The sequence below is a fragment of the Salmo salar genome, chromosome 14 (assembly GCF_965601325.2).
Source record: "Salmo salar chromosome 14, fSalSal1, whole genome shotgun sequence".
NCBI lineage: Eukaryota > Metazoa > Chordata > Actinopteri > Salmoniformes > Salmonidae > Salmo > Salmo salar.
The window spans coordinates 35,190,385-35,215,293 of record NC_138304.1 but is presented as its reverse complement, the minus strand read 5'-3'; the positions used below and the strand labels follow the sequence as shown (position 1 = coordinate 35,215,293).

The following is a 24,909-nucleotide window of genomic DNA, read 5'->3' as shown; positions in this document are numbered from 1 at the left end:
ATGAAATGTATGTATTCATTACTGTAAGTGGCTCTGGATAAGAGTGTCTGCTAAATGACTAAAATGTAATGTAAATGTAGTCTGTAATAGTTTGCAAGCCCTGCCACATCTGAAGAGCGTCGGAGCCGGTGTAGTACGATTCGATCTTAGACCTGTATTGACGCTTTGCCTGTTTGATGGTTTGTCGGAGGGCAAAGCGGGATTTCTTATAAGCTTCCGGGTTAGAGTCACGCTCCTTGAAAGCGGCAGCTCTACACTTTAGCTCATTGTGAACGTTGCCTATAATCCATGGCTTCTGGTTGGGGACGACGTCCTCGATGCACTTATTGATGAAGCCAGTGACTGATGTGGTGTACTCCTCAATGCCATAGGAAGAATCCCGGAACATATTCCAGTCTGTGCTAGCAAAACAGTTATGTAGGTTAGCATCTGCTTCATCTGACCACTTTTTTATAGACCGAGTCACTAATAGTTCCTGCTTTAATTTTAGCTTGTAAGCAGGAATCAGGAGGATAGAGTTATGGTCAGACTTAACAAATGGAGGGCGAGGGAGGCCTTTCTACGCGTCTGTGTGTGGAGTAAAGGTAGTCTCGATTTCCCCCCCCCTCTTGTTGCACATTTAACATGCCAACAGAAATGAGGTAAAGCAGATTTAAGTTTCCCTGCATTAAATTCCCGGCCACTAGGAGCGCCGCCTCTGGATGAGCATTTTCCTGTTTGCTTATGGGGCAATACAGCTCATTGAGTGTGGTTTTAGTGCCAGCCTCAGTCTGTGGTGGTATGTAGACAGCTACGACAAATACAGATGAAAACTCTCTAGGAAGATAGAGTATCTCATGATAAGCTGTAGACCACACTACATCAGGCGAGACTTCCTTAGATATCATGCACCAGCAATTGTTTACAAATATGCATAGGCCCCCGCCCCGTGTCTTACCAGAGGCGGCTGTTCTGTCCTGCTGATAGAGTGTATTACCCGCCAGCTGTATGTTCTTAATGTCGTCATTCAGCCACAACTGTGAAACATAAGATATTACAGTTAACGTCCCGTTGGTAGGATATACGTGCTTTCAGTTTGTCCCATTTATTTTCCAGCGATTGAACGTTAGTTAGCAGAATGGAAGGCAAGGGCAGAATAGCCACTCATCTCCTGATCCTCACAAGGCATCCTGATCTCTTTCCGCGAAACCTACGTTTTCTTCTCCAGTGAATCACGGGGATCTGGGCCTGGTCCGGTGTCTGTAGTATATCCCTCGTGTCCGACTCAGTTAAGAAGAAATCCTCGTCCAATTTGAGGTGAGTAATCCCAGTTCTGATGTCCAGAAGCTCTTTTCGGTCATAAGAGACAGTAGCAGCAACATTATGTACAAAACAAGTTAAGAACAACGCAAAAAAAAATAAAAATAAAATAACATGGTTGGTTAAGAGCCGGTAAGATGGCAGCCCTCCCCTCCAGCACCATCTTTATCTCGATGGCTGTGTCAAGAAAGCAGCAGCAGCCCAGGGGCCACGCGACAACTAACTCCAACTGACTAGCACAGGGTGATATAACAATAGACAATTACAGTGTGGAGGGGTTGAGATGTGGGGAGGCAAGCCAACGCAGCACAGTGGGGCCACATAAAAAGGTTTGAAAGTTGAGATCTAAGGGAAGGTTTTAAGGAGAGGGGAGAGGAATAGTAGAATAACTACTACACACAGTGTGACACAGTGTCAAGTAGCCTTGTGTGCGTGAGAGGCGGTGAGAGGCCAAATGCTCCAGAGAATGGGAGCTGAACACACAAATCACAAGGCGCAGAGCCCTCGCAGACTGACACACACCACACACACGCTGCCGCAGTACATGCAGGCAGATCATACCAAACCCCTTTCTCACTGCATCTTTCCCTCCCTCTTTCTCCAGTCTCTCACATGCATCACACTTCGCCTTCCCAATTTGTCTCATGCTTAATGCCAATCTGACCTGTACTCTAGCTGAGATTACACACACCCTAAATACTAGGGATGCACGATATATCGGTGAGCATATAGGAATCGGCCGATATTAGCTAAAAATGCCAACATCGGCCCTATGTCTAGTTAACACCGATGTGCAAAACCGATGTCAAAGCTGATGTGCATACCTATATAACGTAGGTACATGACGTAATGACGCCACAAAAAAATACAGCGCTACACAGAACAAAAGCAGAAAAATACTTAGCGCACACTTCCAACAACTAAACAGGTTCAAGTCGAGCAGTCATTTGAAAGAGTAACAACATTTCAGCGAGACAACTCAAAGGCGAAGTCCAGTAACGCCAAGATATTGGAATTCAATGCCCTTGACAATCAACTGTCCTCTGTCGTGGATGATGTTGGCTTTCACCGACTGGTTGGGCCCCGGTACCACTATTTTTCAGATGTTGCCCTAGTGGAGTTTCACAGTATTGTTGAAACTCACATCCATGAGCGTCACTGCTATTCGCTTCATGACTGACATTTGGACCAGCGATGTCAGCCCCATGAGCATGCTGAGTCTGACAGCACAGTGGGTCCACGAGGATTTCCTACTGAGGAAAGCTGTATTGCATGCTCAAGAATGTGCTGGTTCTCATACAGCTGCTGCCATTTGACAACATGTTTGAAACATGAACACACTAGCTAGCTCCATTCAAACAACTGACTGGAGAAATAATCAACTGCGTCTGCAGCAGACGTGATACCCTCTGTCATGGCACTGAAACGTCTGCTCAACAAAACTGCAGACACAGACCGTGGGGTTAAAACTTACAAAAGTACTTGAGGCTGTGAACAAGCGAATGATTCGGTGGCACTCTATCTGAGCCTCTTTACTGTGTCGCCACCATGCTCGATGCTAGGTATAAGGACCGCTAGTTCGATGCAGACAAGAAACAGGGGTTCACGTGAAATGTTACATATACAGCTGGACAAGATGGAAACAGACACAGTGACAGTGTGCACCGAGGAAGAGGCGCCACGGACAGACAGAGTTGAAACTTCACAAGTATGATGAAATCCTGGTTGAGAATGAAACAAATGAACAATAAAACAGCACAGCAAGTAAGTGAAATAAATAGGCTTTGATGATGTTTTACTGGTAATGGGGACATACGTAAATGCCAACAAAATAACTTTTTGGTCAGTGTGTTGTGTGCGTGTGTGTGTGTGTAACCTTTATTTAACTAGGCAAGTCAGTTAAGAACAAATTCTTATTTACAATGACTGCCTACCCCGGCCAAACCCGGACCACGGTGGGCCAGTTGTGCGCCGCACTATGGGACTCCCAATCACGGCCGGATGTGATACAGCCTGGATTCGAACCAGGGACTGTAGTGACGCCTCTTGCACTGAGATGCAGTCCCTTAGACCGCTGCGTCCATGTGTGTGTGTATTTAACTGTACTAGAATGCTTAAAAAGGCAGATAAAATGTTTAATATCAGTTATCGGATCGGCCAAAAATGTAATATCGGTGCATCCCTACTAAAAACATGGATATAAATGACTCAAATGAGCCAACATCTGGTTGAAACGGAGATCTAAAACGGGACATGAGGTTAAAAATACAAGCTTATCAAATCAAAAAGTTTATTTGTCACGTGCGCCGAATACAACAGGTGTAGACCTTACAGTGAAATGCTTACTTACAGGCTCTAACCAATAGTGCGAAAAAAAAGGTGTGTGTGTGTGTGTGTGTGTGTGTGTAAGTAAAGAAATAAAACAGTCAAAAGACATTTGAATATAAGAGCAGCAAGGCTATATACAGACACCGGTTAGTCAGGCTTATTGAGGTAGTATGTACATGTAGGTATGGTTAAAGTGACTATGCATATATGATGAACAGAGAGTAGCAGGAACCAAGAACCTGAAGGGTTGCAGGTTTAATTGAGGGGTTATAACAACTGTGCTAATGTAGAATACTATTATAACCACAAGTCAAGTGTTTCATTAGCTTGTATAAAAAAAAAACGTACAAAAAAAACCTATGGTCAAGTTCAGCTGCAACAGTCTGTCAATTGTTCTTCCAAGGACTATACAGACTTAATGAATTGAAAGTTAACCTTTTTCCTTGAACAAGGCCTACTAGTAACCTAGTCTGGAAGTAAGGCACTAGGCTTGGGCGGTATACCGTTTCTGATTCTCTTATTTTATTTATTTAATTAACAAAGTTATGCAACATCCAATTCCCCTGTGTGAAAAAGTAATTGCCCCTTTACACTCAACTGGTTGTGCCACCTTCAGCTGTAATGACAGGAACCAAATGCTTCCTGTAGTTGTTGATTAGTCTCTCACATCGATGTGGAGGAATTTTGGCCCACTCTTGCATGCAGAACTGCTTTAACTCAGCGACATTTTTGGGTTTTCAAGCATGAACTGCTCTTTTCAAGTCCTGCCACAACATCGCAATTGGGATTAGGTTTGGACTTTGACTAGGCCATTCGAAAACTTTAAATGTGTTGCTTTTTAGACATTTTCATGTAGATTTGATTGTGTGTTTGAGATCATTGTCTTGCTGCATGACCCAGCTGTGCTTCAGCACACAGACAGATGGCCTGACATTCTCCTGTAGAATTCTCTGATACAGAGCAGAATTCATTGTTCCTTCTATTAAGGCAAGTCGTCCAAGTCCTGAGGCAGCAAAGCATCCCCAAACCATCACACTACCACCACGCTTGTCCGTTGGTATGAGGTTCTTACTGTGGAATGCAGTGTTTGGTTTTCACCAGGCATAATGGGACCCATGTTGTCAAAAAGTTAGCCAAAAAGCACAGGGACGATCATCAAGACTCATGGAAGAATGTTCTATAGACAGATAATTCAAAAGTATACAGTCACTTTTTAGTGGTAGTACTACTTCAGTCAGGGCAGGGTGGTAAAACCCTCACTAATTGCAGAAATGTCTACCCTGCAGCAGCCATCCCAGAAACCAAAAAAAACATCCAACACAACCATTTCACAGTAGTCTTCTATACAGTCCCTCGTAACATTAGGTTGTCAGTAATTACAACCCCGTTATGACGACCAACAAGAGAGCCACTTCTCCTCCCTCTAGTCTCTATTAGTTCTGGCAGAGTGAACCATACATTAGATGGAGAGGATTCGTTGAAGGTTGTTTTTCACAATGGTGTGTGTGCGCCTGGTAACCCAGCAGGTGTAGTAATTACTACTATATAGGGTGTCCTAACTGTTTGTTGGGGTGTTAAAGATAGCAGAATCTATTTTAAAAACAACAAAACCCGGTCCCTGCCACTTGAGCATTGAACAGATCGCACACTGTAGCATTAAAGGGGATGTTTAGAGCTTTCTTAAAGCAGATATTGAAAACTGTATTAAAAGGGGTGAGAGACGTGTTAAAAGGTGACGATGCAGTCTAGTCTGACACAGGGCCTTCTCTCAAACATGCAATCTTTGGACAATAAAATGGACAAGTTACTGGGAATATTAAACTACCAACGGTACATTAAAAATTGTAACATCTTATGCTTCACAGAGTCGTGGCTGAATGAGGACAATATCAACATACAGCTGGCTGGTTATACGATGTACCGGCAGAATAGAACAGCGGCAGGATAGAGGGGCGGCAGTCCACGTATTTTTGTAAACAACAGCTCGTGCACGATATCTAAGGAAGTCTTGAGCTGTTGCTCGCCTGAGATAGAGTTTCTCATGATAAGTTGCAGACCACACTAACTACCGAGATAATTTTAATCTATATTCTTTGTAGCTGTTTACATACCACCACAGACTGAGGCTGGCACTAAGACAGCATTGAATGAGCTGTATTCCGCCATAAGCAAACAAGAAAACGCTCACCCAGAGGCGGCGCTCCTAGTAGTTGGGGACTTTAACCTCTATGGGACCGGCGGGACGAATTCGTCCCACCTACGTAACATCCACTGCCAGCCTGTGGCGCGATTTTCAAAATCTTCAAAATCCTATTACTTCAATTTCTCAAACATATGACTATTTTACAGCCATTTAAAGATAAGACTCTCGTTAATCTAACCACACTGTCCGATTTCAAAAAGGCTTTACAACGAAAGCAAAACATTAGATTATGTCAGCAGAGTACCAAGCCAGAAATAATCAGACACCCATTTTTCAAGCCAGCATATAATGTCACCAAAACCCAGAAGACAGCTAAATGCAGCACTCACCTTTGATGATCTTCATCAGATGACAACCCTAGGACATTATGTTATACAATACATGCATGTTTTGTTCAATCAAGTTCATATTTATATCAAAAACCAGCTTTTTACATTAGCATGTGACGTTCAGAACTAGCATACCCCCCGCAAACTTACGGGGAATTCGCTAACATTTTACTAAATTACTCACGATAAACGTTCACAAAAAGCATAACAATTATTTTAAGAATTATAGATACAGACCTCCTCTATGCACTCGATATGTCCGATTTTAAAATAGCTTTTTGGTGAAAGCACATTTTGCAATATTCTAAGTATATAGCCCAGGCATCACGGGCTCGCTATTTAGACATCCGGCAAGTTTAGCACTCACCATAATCATATTTACTATTATAAAAATGTCATTACCTTTTGTTGTCTTCGTCAGAATGCACACCCAGGACGTCTACTTCAATAACAAATGTTGGTTTGGTCCAAAATAATCCATCGTTATATCCGAATAGCGGCGTTTTGTTCGTGCGTTCCAGACACTATCCGAAATAGTAAAGAAGTGTCGCGCGCTTGGCGCAATTCCTGACAATAAAATTCTAAGTATTCAATTGCCGTACGTCGAAGCATGTCAACCGCTGTTTAAAATCAATTTTTACGTCATTTTTCTCGTAGAAAAGCGGTAAAATTCCGACAGGGAATCTCCTTTTCGGCAAACAGAGGAAAAAATCCCAAAGGCGGGGGCGGTCGGGGTCACGCGCATAAGCTAGTGTCTCTTGATGGGCCACTTGAGAAAGGCGATAATGTGTTTCAGCCTGGGGCTGGAATGACGACATTCTCTTTTTTCCCGGGCTATGAGAGCCTATGGACGACGTGGGAAGTGTCACGTTAGAGCAGAGATCCTTAGTAAATGATAGAGATGGCAAAGAAGTTCCAGAAATGGTCAGACAGGCCACTTCCTGTAAAGGAATCTCTCAGGTTTTGACCTGCCATTTGAGTTCTGTTATACTCACAGACACCATTCAAACAGTTTTAGAAAATTTAGGGTGTTTTCTATCCATATGTAATAAGTATATGCATATTCTAGTTACTGAGTAGGAGTGGTAACCAGATTAAATCGGGTATGTTTTTTATCCAGCCGTGTCAATGCTGCCCCCTAGCCCTAACAGGTTAACCTGTTAGGGCTAGGGGGCAGCATTTGCACGTCTGGATAAAAAAAATGTACCCGATTTAATCTGGTTACTAATCCTACCCAGTAACTAGAATATGCATATACTTATTATATATGGATAGAAAACACTCTAAAGTTTCTAAAACTGTTTGAATGGTGTCTGTGAGTATAACAGAACTCATTTGGCAGGCAAAACCCTGAGACATTTTCTGACAGGAAGTGGATACCTGATGTGTTGTATTGACTTTAAACCTATCCCATTGAAAAACACAGGGGCTGAGGAATATTTTGGCACTTCCTATTGCTTCCACTAGATGTCACCAGCCTTTACAAAGTGTTTTGAGTCTTCTGGAGGGAGATCTGACCGAACAAGAGCCATGGAACGATGATGTCCCATTAGACACCTGGCGCGCGAGTTCATGTTGGGTACCCTCGTTTCAATACGTTATAAAAGAGTATGCATTCGTCCACCTTGAATATTATTCATGTTCTGGTTAAAAAAGGCCCTAATGATTTATGCTATACAACGTTTGACATGTTTGAACGAACGGAAATATATTTTTTCCCCTCGTTCATGACGAGAAGTCCGGCTGGCTTAGATCATGTGCTAACAAGACGGAGATTTTTGGACATAAATGATGAGCTTTTTTGAACAAAACTACATTCGTTATGGACCTGTGATACCTGGAAGTGACATCTGATGAAGAGAATCAAAGGTAATGGATTATTTACATAGTATTTTCGATTTTAGATCTCCCCAACATGACGTCTAGTCTGTATCGCAACGCGTATTTTTCTGGGCGCAGTGCTCAGATTATTGCAAAGTGTGATTTCCCAGTAAGGTTATTTTTAAATCTGGCAAGTTGATTGCGTTCAAGAGATGTAAATCTATAATTCTTTAAATGACAATATAATATTTTACCAATGTTTTCTAATTTTAATTATTTAATTTGTGACGCTGACTTGACTGCCGGTTATTGGAGGGAAACGATTTCCTCAACATCAATGCCATAGTAAAACGCTGTTTTTGGATATAAATATGAACTTGATAGAACTAAAAATGCATGCATTGTCTAACATAATGTCCTAGGAGTGTCATCTCCCTCAACGTGAATAAGACAAAAGGAGATGATTGTGGACTACAGGAAAAAGAGGACCGAGCACGCTACCATTCTCATCGACAGGGCTGCAGTGGAGCAGGTTGAGAGCTTCAAGTTCCTTGGTGTCCACATCAACAAACTAACATGGTCCAAGCACACCATGACAGTCGTGAAGCAGGTATGACAAAACCTATTCACCCTCAGGAGACTGAAAAGATTTGGCATGGGTCCTCAGATTCTCAAAAGGTTCTACAGCTGCACCATCAAGAGCATCCTGACTAGTTGCATCACTGCCTGGTATGGCAACTGCTCGGCCTCCGACCGCAAGGCACTACAGAGGATAGTGCGTATGGCCCAGTACATCACGGTAAGCTTCCTGCCATCCAGGACCTCTATACCAGGCGTTGTCAGAGGAAGGCCATAAAAATTGTCAAAGACTCCAGCCACCCTGGTCATAGACTGTTCTCTCTGCTACCACATGGCAAGCGGTACTGGAGCGCCAAGTCTAGGTCCAAGAGGCTTCTAAACAGCTTCTACCACCAAGCCATAAGACTCCTGAACATCTAGTCAAATGGCTACCCAGACTATTTGCATTGCCCCCCCCCCCAAACCTCTCCCCACCACTGCCACTCTGTTGTCATCTATGCATAGTCACTTTAAATCTACCTACATGTACATACTACCTCAACTAACCGGTGCCCCCACACATTTACTCTGTACCGGCACCCCCCTGTATATATTGTTATTTTTACTGCTGCTCTTTAATTACTTGTTACTTTTCTCTTATTCTTATCCATATTTTTTGAAATTGCACTGTTGGTTAGGGGCTCGTAAGTAAGAACTTCACTTTAAGGTCTACACCTGTTGTATTCGGTGCATGCGACTAATATTTGATTAGAGCTTTCTTAAAAGGGATATTGAAAACTGTATTAAAAGGGGTGAGAGGCATGTTAAAAGGTGGCGGTGCAGTCTAGTCTGCCACTGCAGGGCCTTCTCTGTTGGGAGCACCTTTTGTAAAGATGTCTGAGTGTTGGAGTGTGCCCCTGGCTATACATAAATAACAAAAAAAAAGAAAATGGTGCCATCTGGTTTGCTTAATATAAGGAATGTTGATACTTAAGAATATTTAAAACCAAACACTTTTACCTAAGTAGTATTATATTGGGTGACTTTCACTTTTACTTGAGTCATTTTTTATTAAGATATCTTTACTTTTACTCAAGTATGATAATTGGGTACTTTTTCCACCACTACGCACACGCACAAACGACCAAGAAAATATGCAAGCTTAACCATCAATACACAATTTAAAGGTTTAAATTTACTTACCAAGTAGACTAAATTACACACTTAATTGTAGAAGATTCAATAACTGACTATAAACCTGCTGCTTTATATGGAGACAATACCACTTCAATCTGCTTTCAACACCTCTCTCTTCCTCTCTATTCAACTATGTTAATCCCTCGCTCTCTTACACACGAATGTACAAAACCCTGATGCAGTGTGTGTGAGTAATGATGAAGGTGATGTATAGTTTAGGTCCCACATTAGCAGGCTCCCCTGCTGGTGTTTGGAAATGCACTCCCCACACCACACACACACAGCCAGATGCCAGACTCATCGGTCACCCCAGATCCTCCTCTGTTTTCCCCTTCACCCTCAACACCTTTGACCCCTGGAGGGCCCTACCACACAGAACCCCTCTGACTGTTCAGTGTGGCTGCCGTGACAACTGATGTCTTAAGCTCACTGCAAGAGACCACAACACTGCAGATCATATAGCTGAGGGGTAGCCTACTGTATATGGAGGGATTATCAGAGTGGTTATTTGATTCCAGATGATGTACAAGACTTGCAACTTGCATTTGTGTACAATCAATAAAACATCATCATGTGACAGGCAGTTTTCATCCATACCTCAACATAAATAGCTTGAAGAGAATCTTGAGTCGTGTTGTACCATTTAGAGGTACAACTGCCACTAAACTAGACTGCCACTTAACTCTGTCCTTCTGACAACCACCTAGGGTGCTTTTCAGGAATATGACTCACTACAGCAGTCAGAACCTCCTCCCTATTCCAAGCACTCAGTGGGGACGCAAACGCCACTCTACTAAAACACTACTAAAATAAGCACTTTCCCTACAAACCAGGGAGACGTCGTTTTCAAGGGGTTTAAGACTTGGTCGAGTCCAGAGGTCCATCTCCCTCTCTCTTTCTCTGCAATATTGTGGAGTAGCTTGAGTGTGAAATAAAAGTAAATGGCTAGATTGAAGAGTGGGACAACAGAGTTCTCTAAAGACGAGGGGGACAGAGTGCCGGTGGAAAGGCAGACTCCAGCACTTTTCACCTTTACTGTACAGTCAATATGAGACTAACAGTTCCCACTGTTGCACACTGGTGATCAAATCAAATTTTATTGGTGGCATACACATATTTAGCAGATGTTATTGCGGAGGGAATGCAATGTACAGTACCAGGGTTTTTCTGGATCAAAATGAGGCTTAAGTGGTGGGCATGGCGGGGACATGGCCATGGCAAATAGAGTGGTTGCAGACTGAACATTTGACCTCAGTGACAAAATGTTCATGTTTTAAAGCTAATTTCCCATAATTCCACACATTTTGCCATGTGGCGGAGATAAAGTTGTGCATTCTACGCTGACAATCTCAGAGAGAAAATGTTTCAGTTTTAAAGCAAATTTCCTATACAGTAAATAGACCAACAATATTTACAAAATAATACTAATAAAAAGCAGAAACATTCGTCCCCCATCTTTTTATGCCATTAACTGGTGAAATCACTGCATCATGATGACAAATTACTTCAATGCATCTCTGACTGAGGCCATAGGGCTTGTACAGTAATAGACTGTCAGGCCGGCACAGCAAGGCAAGCAGATTGCAATCCAGATTATTGTTCAAACTGGCTATCTATCAGTGGCAGGCAGTGCCATAGAGTAGCGATGAAGACTGAGGGGTGTTCCAGTGTTATTCCACTGTGCTGCTGCCGTCAGTACGTGCCACTGCCAGTTGACCAGGCCGGGCCGGGCTAGCTGAAATAGCAGGTGCTCCAGAGCCCTCTGACCCCAATTCTCTCTGTCCTCATGCCAATGGAATGTGTGTCAGCTAAGGTGAAATGATACTAATGTCCCCTAGCCGGCTCTGACCAGACAACACCACGAGCCAGACCTACAGTCCAGCCAAAAAGGCAGCTGCTAATGTGTGTGTGGCGTACACTCTAGAGAGACTGTGGCCTCCATAACCCCAGGATTTTCAAGCTGATCGGTATAGTATAGTCTCTCTAAGCTACCGGCCTTAATGTGTGTCTCATGTATGTATGAGAGACTAGAATAGCCCATCGCTAGAGTGGAGCAGTAGCAACCAGGTGGAGCTAGAAATAGCTGTGGCCAAGGATGAGGAAGAGGACGCCGACAGAACTGATGTAGGCCGTAGGCTAGGATGTAGGCTGTACGCTAAGCTGCAGGCTAGGATGCAGGCTAGGCTGCAGGCTAGGATGTAGGCTAGCCTTGGACAGAAAGGACCAAACCCATCAACCTCAAAAGCAATAGGGTTCAGTGTGGTCATAAACCATTTACCAGCAGTACCATTCAATTAAACTTGTACTCAATGAGAATAAAACCAGTTGAAACACATCTACAACTTTGCAAGCCACAAGTCTAACTGTATGGAGGCAGGTTTCCTGTGAAGCCAAAGGCAGATTTCAACATTGTGTGAACAATAAAGTTTTTCTATCTTTTTCATCACTAGCCCTGGCTTGGCAGTTAGGGTCAGGGTCGTACCTGGGGTTCCCTCGCAGGGCGGCGTGGTGCAGGGCGTTGAATCCATTGTTGTTGGTGATGGTGACGTCAGCTCCCGCCTCCAGCAGCACAGAAAGCATGTCGTCCCTCTTCTTACTGATGGCGTCATGCAGGGGCGTGTCTCCCTCGGAGTCCTGTAGGGGGGCGACATACATACTGTTACCACAATATCTAGCAAGAACTATCATTATCAAATCAAAATCCTATCACTAACAATATAGGCCTATACTGGTTATGTGAAGGAGATGTTTACATTTCACAAACACTTGAGTGCAGAGAGAGCCACCCAAATATTTTGGTTAGAGTGGATGCTTATATTGTATTTGTCCTGTTTCACAAATGTACAACTGTGCATTATTTGCATGTGTGTAATGGAAGTGTGTGTGGTGTGTGTGTGTGTGTATGTGCACGTATTCATAGTGGTTACCTGGAGGCTTGGGTGGCAGCCAAAGTCCAGCAGGGTCTTGACCACCTGCAGATGGCCTTTGTTGACAGCGATGTGCAGGGGGGTCTGTCTGCGCTTGTTCCTGGCGTTCAGGTCGGCACCGCCCCTCTGCAGCACCTCGATCACAGAGCCCTCGTCTCCGAAGGACGCGTGGTGCACCGCCCGGTCTCCATCCTTGTCCTGGGAGGGATATTATACAGACTGACCCAATGTCTCTACTGTTTACACCTCAGCGAGCATCCAACTATGACTGATACAGTCAGCTTTTTAAGAGTATGAATTGAGACCAGTATAGGAAGACTGAAAAAAAGAGAGGGATAAGTTTCACAAGAGCACAGCTGTTCAATATCAATCCTGGAAAGAAACACTCCTGGTTTTCATCCTCTCCTAATAAGGGACTAATTCAGACCTGGGACACCAGGTGAGTGTAATTAACTACCAGTTAAAAGAAAAACAGAAGTGTTTCGGCCCTCCTGGACTGGAATTGAACAGCCCTGATATAGTGTATGTTGATCTTGGTATTGGGGAGGGTTTAAATATATAAGTACTGAGAAGGGGCTATAGTATAGATGTTAGTATTGAGGAAAAACTGTTGGCTGTACAAACCTCAGCCTCCAGGTCCACGTTGTGTTTCAGCAGCAGCTTGAGGACGTCCACGTGACCGTTCTGACTGGCCGCCTGCATGGCTGTGTGTCCAGCACACTGCCCGTTCACCTACAAACACAATGTAGCACTGTTAAGGGTGTTCTTGTATTTTGAGTTCATCCAGTGCACTGCCTCGTCACCCACATACACAAGAGGGGGTTGTGTGTGTGTTTCATCGCCAACTGAGGTACTGGAATACTTGGGGCATAAATATTAATGTGTGGTCCTTTGGGAGTCACAGAACATATCTTGCCCTGGCGGGAGGATCACTTTGCCCAGCTCACTGTGCTTTAAAGGTCCAATGCAGCCATTTTTAGTAAAATATCAAATCAATTCTGGGTAGCAATTATGTACTACTGTGATTGTTTAAATTACAATGGTCAAAAAGAAACAAAAAAAGCTTCTTGGCAAAGAGAACTCAAGCAAGAATTATGCCAGAACAGGAGCGGTCGGAGTGGGTGGCCTAACTGGAGGAGCCTAATGGGAGGGACATGTACACTGAAAAGTAGCTATTATTGGCAGAGAAGTTTGAAACGCTCTGTTATTGATCTATTAACTTATACTGCCAGGCAGGCCAAAACGCCACTCATGCAAAACAAGATGAAATGTCAGGCGTTTTTTTCCCAAACAGCTCTTACACAGAAAGGGAATTGTCATCATCGTCACAATTTCACAGTAAAATCAAGTTTGACTGCACTGGGCCTTTAAGTAATAATTCCACTGAAAGACACCGAGGCACCTGGCCAACCCTCACCGCACTGAGACACGCGTGCTCACACACACGGTCGCAGAGACAATGCTGCAGAACACTTACAATGAGGGGAGGGAGGCTAAGATGCTATACTCTCTATTCTAAGCAGCTTTCTAAGGAAATAGAAGAGCGCAGACAGCTCCCCTTAGGGGCAGGTTGTTGGCCTGGTTGATGGAAGGACAAGCATCATCACTAGGGACAGGAGTTATTCCTGACTAACAACCTGACAAGGAAAAACTCTGTGCCCCACCTATAACTAGGCCGCAGAGTTTTCCTAGTCACATGGAAAATTGGCCCTAGACCATAAAATGGGGTATATTCACTCAGCTTGGGTGGTATACCGTGTATATACCGCATACCTGAATATTTGGAAATAACCACAATGGTTTTTCAATACCGTCAAAACGATTTCACATTTTTCCAAACATTGTAATATTTGTAGCAAGGGTTGCAAAGTGTCGGAACATTTCCGGAAAAAGGAAGTTAAGCCCTGGAATTTGGGCACTTTTTCTTAAATTCATTTTTTTTTTTTTTAAGTTGGCTTATAACAGTGAACCTTTTTTGTGGGATACACAAGGCAATTCTAGGTCTTGTGGCATATTTTGGTTAAACTATCCCCAATTCAATGGAATTGCAACCCTCTGCATGCACAGTACATTCTTCCATCACATGTGCAGCTGCTTCTCAAGATCTTGCACACTAATGAGATGCTATTGAGCCCACACTACTACACTGTCTGAGCCAAGGACTACATGCTTTCTGGGAAGTTTTGAATACAATACTGGTTGGGGTGAATATATTTTATATGAAATATGACTTTTTGTTAACTAGTAAATAGTAGCCTACAGCAAAGTGTGTTGAAATCATTTCTAACTTCACAATTTCTGCTAGTTAGTTTTTGCTACCATGTGGGTTTTAACTTGATTGAGCCTGCTAACAGAGTGTTAATTCACCTGTTTCCATACATGTTTCATTTTAAAACATTTATCTTATAAAGGATTTGTTTAATCTAACTGCTTAACTAATTATCTGTACATGGAATTGTATTTGGTTTTTTTTTACTCATTTTTTCCTAATCTTTACAGGAAAATGCCACGGTACTATCTGATGTGTGGAGACATTTCACTGTAGCTAATGTAGAAGGGAAAGCTGTGTACACTTGCAAATAATGTGCAAAAGAAAATGTGAAGGCAACAAAGATGCAGAATCATCTGGTGAAGTGCATAAAGTTCCCTCAGCACTCACAACAAGCAACCTCTGACAAAAGTCCCTCTACTTCGATTCGAGGTGAAAATTATGAATCAGTCACCTTATCGATAGCAACAGCTCATGGTCCTCCTGGAATCAGATTTTTTTTTTTTTTACTCAATGGAAGAACGTATGTCAGAGAAATGCTGATGAATGTCTTGCTCGAGCTGTGTGTGCAACTGGCTCACCTCTGAAGCTCACAGGCAATGTGTATTGGAAGAGATCTCTGAATGTTCTTTGCCCAGCATACACCCCTCCAACCAGACATGGTTTATCTACTAATTTGCTGGATGCAGAGTTCAACAGAGTTCAAAGTGAAGGTCAAGCAAATCATAGAGAAAGCAGACTGTATTGCAATCATTTGTGATAGGTGGTCGAATGTTCGTGGGCAAGGAATAATTAACTACATCATCTCCACCCCTCAACCAGTATTCTACAAGAGCACAAACACAAGGGACAACAGATGAGCTGATGAGCTCATGAGCTCATGAGCTGATGAGCAGATGAGCTGAAGGCAGTCATCAATGACCTTGGACCACAGAAGGTATTTGCACTGGTGACAGACAACAATGCTGCGAACATGAAGGCTGCTTGGTTCAAAGTGGAGGAGTCCTACCCTCACATCACACACATTCGCTGTACTGCTCATGCATTGAATCTGCTCCTCAAGGACATCATGGTACTGAAAATAATGGATACACTCTGCAAGAGAGCCAAGAAAATGGTTAAGTATGTGAAGGGTCATCAAGTTATTGCAGCAATCTACCTCACCAAGCAAAGTGAGAAGAATAAGAGCACCACATTGAAGCTGCCCAACAACTCACGTTGGGGTGGTGTTGTCATCATGTTTGACAGTCTCCTGTAGGGGAAGGAGTCTCTCCAAGAAATGGCCATATCAGTCTGCCTATATGGACAGCCCCATCAAGAGGATCCTCCTGGATGACGCATTTTGGGAGAGAGTGGTAAGCAGCCTGAAACCTATAGCAGTAGCCATTGCACGGATTGAGGGAGACAATGCCATCCTGTCTGATGTTCAGACTCTGCTTGCAGATGTAAGAGAAGAAATCCGTACTGCCCTGCCCACTTCACTGTTCCGCCAAGCAGTTCTGCAGTTCTGAAATACATCAAAAAACGTGAAGACTTCTGCCTGAAGCCCACACATGCTGCAGCGTACATGGTGGACCCCAAGTATGCTGACAAGAGCATCCTGTCTGGTGCAGAGATGAACAAGGCCTATGGTGTCATCACTACAGTGTCTCGCCACCTTGGCCTGGATGAGGGCAAGGTTCTTGGCAGTCTGGCGAAGTACACTTCCAAGCAAGGGCTTTGGGATGGAGATGCAATATGGCAGCCGTGCCAACATATCTCATCAGCCACCTGGTTTAACTTCTTGGGGCTATGTGGGACGCTAGCGTGCCACCCGTGGTGCACCCTATCAACAGCAGGTGCATTTCAAGAGCGGCAAATTTGAAACCAAATAAATGTCAAAATTCAAATTTTTCAAACATACAACTATCTTACACCCTTTGAAAGATAAACATCTCCTTAATCTAACCACGTTGTCCGATTTCAAAAAGGTTTTACGGCGAAAGCATAAAGTTAGATTATGTTAGGAGAGTACATTGACAATAGCTGTGTGTAATGTTTTGTCAATTCAAAGACAGGGTCACCAAAACCATAAAACCAGCTAAAATGATGCACTAACCTTTTACAATCTCCATCAGATGACACTCCTAGGACATTATGTTAGACAATGCATGCATTTTTAGTTCTATCAAGTTCATATTTATATCCAAAAACAGCGTTTTACTATGGCATTGATGTTGAGGAAATCGTTTCCCTCCAATAACCGGCAGTCAAGTCAGCACCACAAATTAAATAATTAAAATTAGAAAACATTGGTAAAATATTATATTGTCATTTAAAGAATTATAGATTTACATCTCTTGAACGCAATCAACTTGCCAGATTTAAAAATAACCTTACTGGGAAATCACACTTTGCAATAATCTGAGCACTGCGCCCAGAAAAATATGCTTTGCTATACAGACAAACGGCCATGTTGGAGAGATCTAAAATCGAAAATACTATGTAAATAATCCATTACCTTTGATTCGCTTCATCAGATGTCACTTCCAGGAATCCCAGGTCCATAACGAATGTAGTTTTGTTCAAAAAAGCTCATCATTTATATCCAAAAAGATCCGTGTTGTTAGCACATGATCTAAGCCAGCCGGACTTCTCGTCATGAACGAGGGGAAAAAATATATTTACGTTCGTTCAAACATGTCAAACGTTGTATAGCATAAATCATTAGTGCCTTTTTTAACCAGAACATGAATAATATTCAAGGTGGACGAATGCATTCTCTTTTATAACGTATTGGAACGAGGGTACCCAACATGAACTCGCGCGCCAGAGTCTAATCGGCCATCACCGTTCCATGGCTCTTGTTCGGTCAGATCTCACAGTAAAAGACTCAAAACACTTTGTAAAGGCTGGTGACATCTAGTGGAAGCAATAGGAAGTGCCAAAACATTAATCAACCCCTGTGTGTTTCAATGGCATAGGCTTAAAGGTAATTCAACACATCAGGTATCCACTTCCTGTCAGAAAATGTCTCAGGGTTTTGCCTGCCAAATGAGTTCTGTTATACTCACAGACACCATTCAAACAGTTTTAGAAACTTTAGGGTGTTTTCTATCCATATATAATAAGTATATGCATATTCTAGTTACTGGGTAGGATTAGTAACCAGATTAAATCGGGTACGTTTTTTTATCCAGCTGTGAAAATACTGCCCCCTAGCCCCAACAGGTTAAGGGACTTTGTGGACCTGAGGCTGTTTCCCCTGTTGCCTCCATCATTCTCCAAATCCCACCAACATCAGCCGCCTCAGAGCGCAACTGGTCCTTGTTTGGGAACACACACACCAAAGCACGCAACAGGCTGACCAATACAAGGGCTGAAAAATTGGTGGCCATCCGGACAAATTTGAGGCTTTTTGAGCCTGACAACGAGCCAACCTCAACAAGGTTATGGTGTCAGAGGAAGGCCCTAAAAATAGTTAAAGACTACAACCACCCTAGTCATAGACTGTTCTCTCTGCTACCGCACGGCAAGTGGTAACCGGAGCGCCAAGTCTAAGTCCAAGACGCTTCTAAACAGCTTCTACCCCCAAGCCATAAAACTCCTGAACACCTAATCAAATGGCTACCCAGACTATTTACCCAGACTATTTGGTCTCGCAGCAATTTCACCATGAAGGCCGGATTCACCCAGTCTCCTCTGAACAGTTTGCAGCATTTATTTGGGCTGCAATCTGAGATGCAGTCAACTCTAATGAACGTATCCTCTGCAGCAGAGGTAACTCTGGATCTTCCTTTCCTGTGGCGGTCCTCATGAGCGCCAGTTTCATCATAGCACTTGATGGTTTTTGCGACTGCACTTGAAGAAACGTTCAAAGTTCTTGAAATTTTCCAGATTGACTGACCTTCATGTCTTAAAATAATGAAGGACTGTCGTTTCTCTTTGCTTATTTGAGCTGTTCTTGCCATATTATGTACTTGGTCTTTTACCAAATAGGGATATCTTCTGTATACCACCCCTACCTTGTCACAACACAACTGATTGGCTCAAATGCATTAAGGAAAGAAATTAAACTTTTACAAAGGCACACCTGTTAATTGAAATGCATTCCAGGTGACTACCTCATGAAGCTGGTTGAAAGAATGCCAAGAGTGTGCAAAGCTGTCATTGATAGAATAATGTGTTATCATGTGCCTATGTGTTATTTCATAGTGTTGATGTCTTCACTATTATTCTACAATGTAGAAAATATTAAAAATAAAAACCTTTGAATGAGAAGATGTCTCCAATAAAATAGTGGAAATTGTTGCATTTATATTTTTGTTCAGTATAGATGGCCGCACCGCTGCGTCAATGGACTCTTAAGGATTAACTGTGCCCTGGAGTAATGCCATCTCATTTACCAATAAATATATCTTCGGGGGGGGGGGGGGAATTAGCCATGGGACTAAACTATGATAGACACCTACCAAGCTTGAAGCTGTGTTGGAATGAAGAGATCACTTACGTCCACGTCAGGTCTCTTGAGGATGTCCTCCACCTTGGCCAGGTCTCCATTGGCTGCTGCTTTGACCAGTTCCTCATTGACGTCACCCGACTCCTGGGTCTCAAACAGCTTCTTCAGCAGCTGAGACAGACGCTCTACACACACACACACACACACACACACACACACACACACACACACACACACACACACACACACAGAGAACGTTACATGGGGGTCATCGTCTAGGTCCAAGGAGTGAAGATTGTGTGTGGTGTGTAAGAGGGGTCAGTGTATGTGCATGAATACTTATAAACAGGCTAGTAGTAGATATGGGAAAAAATATTGGTTTATGGTTTGTGTATCGGTGTGTGTACACTGTGTTAATGTGTGTGTTCTGACTACCTCCGGAGGCATTGGTGACAGCAGAGCCAGTGGGGGCCACCTTGGTGACGGCAGCAGGGTTATAGGTCCATGACGTTCCACACACCTCCACCTTCAGGTCGCTGTCAGAGTAGATCTGCTGCACGCGGCCCACCTTGCCCAGGGTCTGAGGAAAACAATACATTCATTACATTGCTATAGCATTTTTTATTATAATCTCAAAAGAGCATAAACATACCATATTGTTAAGATATTCACTGTTAGTTTCTCTCTAAAGAGCTCTGATGAAGAAAAAAAAAAATCTGTTAAGTACCAAATATTATCGAAGGGAATTCTGAACCTCCTTTCAGAATTCTAGTGTCTCCTACACAGGGAGGTTAAATTATCTGCGATATAACCAAGGTATAAAAAACAAATACAATTTGGAGGGGGAACAAACCAAACAGAGATGCGCATCTGTGTATTTAATTTCTACAAAGCCATTCGTTCCCAATTCAGAAACAGACACGGCCCTTCCATTCCAAAAACATGACAGGAAAGCATAATCACAGATGAGTCTATAGCACTGTTCTGATTATTCATTCAAAGGGCTGAGTGAGAGCCAGACTTGTTTCTCATCTACACAGCCAATTATCTGGGACTTTGTTGATGTCCGTCAAGTTTTTGAGTGAGGAAAGGAAAGGCATTTTGTGGCTGTCTCGCTGTTCTTTGATAAGACTGAGGCTACGTTGCAATATCCACTCTCAGCCCACTCCCCATGCGTGTCTTACAGGCAGCATGGCCTCAGCCCACTCCCCATGCGTGTCTTACAGGCAGCATGGCCTCAGCCCACTCCCCATGCGTGTCTTACAGGCAGCATGGCCTCAGCCCACTCCCCATGCGTGTCTTACAGGCAGCATGGCCTCAGCCCACTCCCCATGCGTGTCTTACAGGCAGCATGGCCTCAGCCCACTCCCCATGCGTGTCTTACAGGCAGCATGGCCTCAGCCCACTCCCCATGCGTGTCTTACAGGCAGCATGGCCTCAGCCCACTCCCCATGCGTGTCTTACAGGCAGCATGGCCTCAGCCCACTCCCCATGCGTGTCTTACAGGCAGCATGGCCTCAGCCCACTCCCCATGCGTGTCTTACAGGCAGCATGGCCTCAGCCCACTCCCCATGCGTGTCTTACAGGCAGCATGGCCTCAGCCCACTCCCCATGCGTGTCTTACAGGCAGCATGGCCTCAGCCCACTCCCCATGCGTGTCTTACAGGCAGCATGGCCTCAGCCCACTCCCCATGCGTGTCTTACAGGCAGCATGGCCTCAGCCCACTCCCCATGCGTCTCTTACAGGCAGCATGGCCTCAGCCCACTCCCCATGGCCTCTCTGCAGCAGCTTGATGCGGTCGATGTCGTAGCAGATCTGGACCAGGTCTCCCACCAGGAACTGGGAGCTGCCTCCCTCTGCCCCCGCCGCAACACCTTCCCCACTACGCACCACGTTGGCCTTGGTCAGCACCGCAGGGTTGAACGTCCACCTGGACACACACACACACACTTTGAGGTGGCCACTACAACATCGAAATTACAGTGTCATAAATATCTTTCATTAGGCCAAATAGGTTAAGTCCATGTCCTACTCTTGTTATGACAGAAGTTGTGTTATGACAGGACTGTGCTTGTGTACTGGTCTTTATTTTTTTATTGAACCTTAATTTAACTAGGCCTGAATTATGACCTGATAGAGCTTACCTGTTCCCACTGGGGTACTGCACCACAATGTCGTGGTCCTCGTCAATGCCACACACGGTACCGGTGGTGGTGAGAGTCTCAAACATACCGTCTGTCCAGCCTCCGTGGCCGTGCTGCAGGGACTGGACTATTTCCAGGTCCAGGTCGATGTTGACCAGGTCTCCGATCTGCAAACCGCCTGGGTTTCTGTTGCCATTCTGCTCACCTGCGGGGAGAAGGCAGGTGGAAAACAGACTGGTTACACATTCTTATTGATTTATTTTATTTCACCTTTATTTATGTAGGTTAGTCTCACTAAGATAAAGTAGGGTGGACAAATCAGATCGCGGATAGTCTTTTTTGATTACTTGTATTAAACTAGAGGAGTTAATTTGGTTGCTGCAGTGCTGCTAAACAAAATCCAGGTATCACTGGCCAGGAAACCCTGAGAGAAAACACAATCCTTGAGATTGTGGAAATGCTGTGCCAGTGTGGCCTGTGACTGCACCTGGGCTGTCTCCATGCAGCCTGGTACTGCCTGTATTGGTGTGATGATGCCACCTAGTGGACACTACCAGTAACAGCAGCCAGACAGAGACGTGCTCCTGATGCCCTTGGACTCCACTGCAGAACACTGTGCTGGGGAAGTATTGGTGCAATAATTAGGGCGTAGTGCCACGGAGCACGAGCACTGTACTCACCTAGAACAGGGCAGTGATCTCTGTAGAAAGAGCCTCCTTTGGCATCCTGGACACATTTCAAATCCGACTGAAAGGGAGAGACAGGGAACTAAGCATCAGCTAATAATCTACTTAATTCAATCTATTAGAAGTACAGCAGATTAATGACGACGTTAGAGTAAAATCACACTGCAGTGACATGCAGTGTGACATTGTGTTAAAGTTGGGGCAGGGTGGCAACAATACCATTACTCTCAGGGCTCTGGCTCAGCAGGGAAGGAACTGCATCATATCATTTGAAATGACAGATGCAGATGGGCATCCACTGTCAGACAGAGGGCAGCCATGTTGACTACAAGGCAGTGCAGAGTAGACAGCCATACCGCTCCAAAGATAGAGCAGGGTTCACTAACAGTGGCTGCGCCCCCAAATTGCACCCTATTCCCTACATAATGCCCTACTAATGCCCTAACGTAGCGCACCATAAAGGGAATAGGGTGCAATTTGGGATGCAACCGTGTTTATAGATGTGTGAAATCAACAAACTTGGTGGTCTTTTTGATGTCATTTTGCACAAAACATGTGTAAAAAGCAAATGAAAAAAGAAAAGACATCGAGGAAAGGAAAAAGGAGAGGAAAGTCAAGAGACCAGACGGTGGCGTTTTGGTGCTACAGTTGAAGTCGGAAGTTTACACCTTAGCCGAATACATTTAAACTCAGTTTCACAATTCCTGACATTTAATCCTTGTAACAATTCCCTGTCTTAAGTCAGTTAGGATCAGCACTTTATTTTAAGAATGTGAAATGTCAGAATAATAGTAGAGAGAACTATTTATTTCAGCTTTTATTTCTTTCATCACATTCCCAGTGGGTCAGAAGTTTACATACACTCAATTAGTATTTGGTAGCATTGCCTTTAAATTGTTTAACTGGGGTAAAATGTTTTGGGTAGCCGTCCACAAGCTTCCCACAATAAGTTGGGTGAATTTTGGCCCATTCCTCCTGACAGAGCTGGTGTAACTGAGTCAGGTCTGTAAGCCTCTTTGTTCGCACACGCTTTTTCAGTTCAGCCCACACATTTTCTATAGGATTGAGGTCAGGGCTTTGTGATGGCCACTCCAATACCTTGACTGATGTCCTTAAGCCATTTTGCCACAACTTTGGAAGTATGCTTGGGGTCATTGTCCATTTGGAAGAGCCATTTGCGACCAAGCTTTAACTTCCTGACTGATGTCTTGTGGATATATTGAAGCAACATCTCATCATTTTCCTCCCTCGTGATGCCATCTATTTTGTGAAGTGCACCAGTCCCTCCTGTAGCAAAGCAGCCCAACAACATGATGCTGCCACACCCGTGCTTCACGGTTGGGATGGTGTTCTTCGACTTGCAAGCCCCCCTCTTTTTCCTCCAAACATAACGATGGTCATTATGGCCAAACAGTTCTATTTTTGTTTCATCAGACCAGAGGACATTTCTCCAAAAAGTACGATCTTTGTCCCCATATGCAGTTGCAAACCGTAGTCTGGCTTTTTTATGGCGGTTTTGGAGCAGTGGCTTCTTCCTTGCTGAGTGGCCTTTCAGGTCGATATAGGACTCGTTTTACTGTGGATATAGATACTTCTGTACCTGTTTCCTTCAGCATCTTCACAAGGTCCTTTGCTGTTGTTCTGGGATTGACTTGAACTTTTCGCACCAACGTACGTTCATCTCTAGGAGACAGAACACGTCACCTTCCTGAGCGGTATGACGGATGCGTGGTCCCATGGTGTTTATACTTGCGTACTATTGTTTGTACATATGAACGTGGTACCTTCAGGCGTTTAGAAATTGCTCCCAAGGATGAACCAGACTTGGAGGTCTACAATTTGTTTTCTGAACTCTTGGCAGATTTATTTAGATTTTCCCATGATGTCAAGCAAAGAGGCATAGTTTGAAGGTAGGCCTTGAAATACATCCACAGGTACACCTCTAATTGACTCAAATGATGTCAATTAGCCTATCAGAAGCTTCTAAAGCCATAACATCATTTTCTGGAATTTTCCAAGCTGTTTAAAGGCACAGTCAACTTAGTGTATGTAAACTTCTTACCCACTGGAATTGTGATATGGTGAATTATAAGTGAAATAATCTGTCTGTAAACAATTGTTGGAAAACTACTTGTCATGCACAAAGTAGATGTCCTAACCGACTTGACAAAAATATAATTTGTTAACAAGAACTTTGTGGAGTGGTTGAAAAACGAGTTTATGACTCCAAACTAAGTGTATGTAAACTTCCGATTTCAACTGTATTTGAACCAAACTACTGTGATACTGCATTGATACTGTGGACAAAAACGCAGTGTCTTTCACCATGTCCACAGTGCTTGTTTGTAGTCTTTGATTTTCAATAATAATAATATTAAGTGTGTTTGAAAAAGATGTTACAAAGCGTACGAAGTAACAGATTACATAACAGCCAGGTTGGCCAATGACCAGGACATCAATATATACCGTATAACAGATGGATTTGGTCAGTTTGGTCACAGAGGCTGTGGTTTTTCATTCTTTTTGGGGGAGCAGCATATATAATCCATGCTTTAGTTAATCCAGAAGCAGATGTCGTCTACCTCAAGCCCTCAATCCTACCAGACATATTAAAATAACAAAAGGACAAACCTGTTACATAAACCAGCTCTCCGATTGTCAGCGTTCATAAAAAAGCAGGAGTGTTCTCCACCAATCAGCACACTGCCT

The 24,909-nt window shown here is 43.6% G+C and overlaps 1 protein-coding gene across 3 annotated transcripts in view; it reads right to left on the bottom strand.

Annotated features, from left to right (window-relative positions):
* The window catches only part of LOC106569317 (E3 ubiquitin-protein ligase mib1), a 100,326-nt gene that overhangs the window by 46,424 nt on the left and 28,993 nt on the right, over positions 1-24,909 (bottom strand). For all 3 annotated transcript variants that reach the window (XM_082960927.1, XM_082960928.1, XM_082960929.1), the window contains exons 5-12: positions 22,195-22,261; positions 21,515-21,719; positions 21,114-21,300; positions 19,805-19,949; positions 19,421-19,554; positions 13,287-13,394; positions 12,663-12,860; positions 12,218-12,369 (exon numbers count right to left, since the gene is read on the bottom strand). In XM_082960927.1, the coding sequence (XP_082817053.1) occupies positions 12,218-12,369; positions 12,663-12,860; positions 13,287-13,394; positions 19,421-19,554; positions 19,805-19,949; positions 21,114-21,300; positions 21,515-21,719; positions 22,195-22,261 (1,196 nt within the window). The remainder of the gene's footprint in view (positions 1-12,217; positions 12,370-12,662; positions 12,861-13,286; positions 13,395-19,420; positions 19,555-19,804; positions 19,950-21,113; positions 21,301-21,514; positions 21,720-22,194; positions 22,262-24,909) is intronic.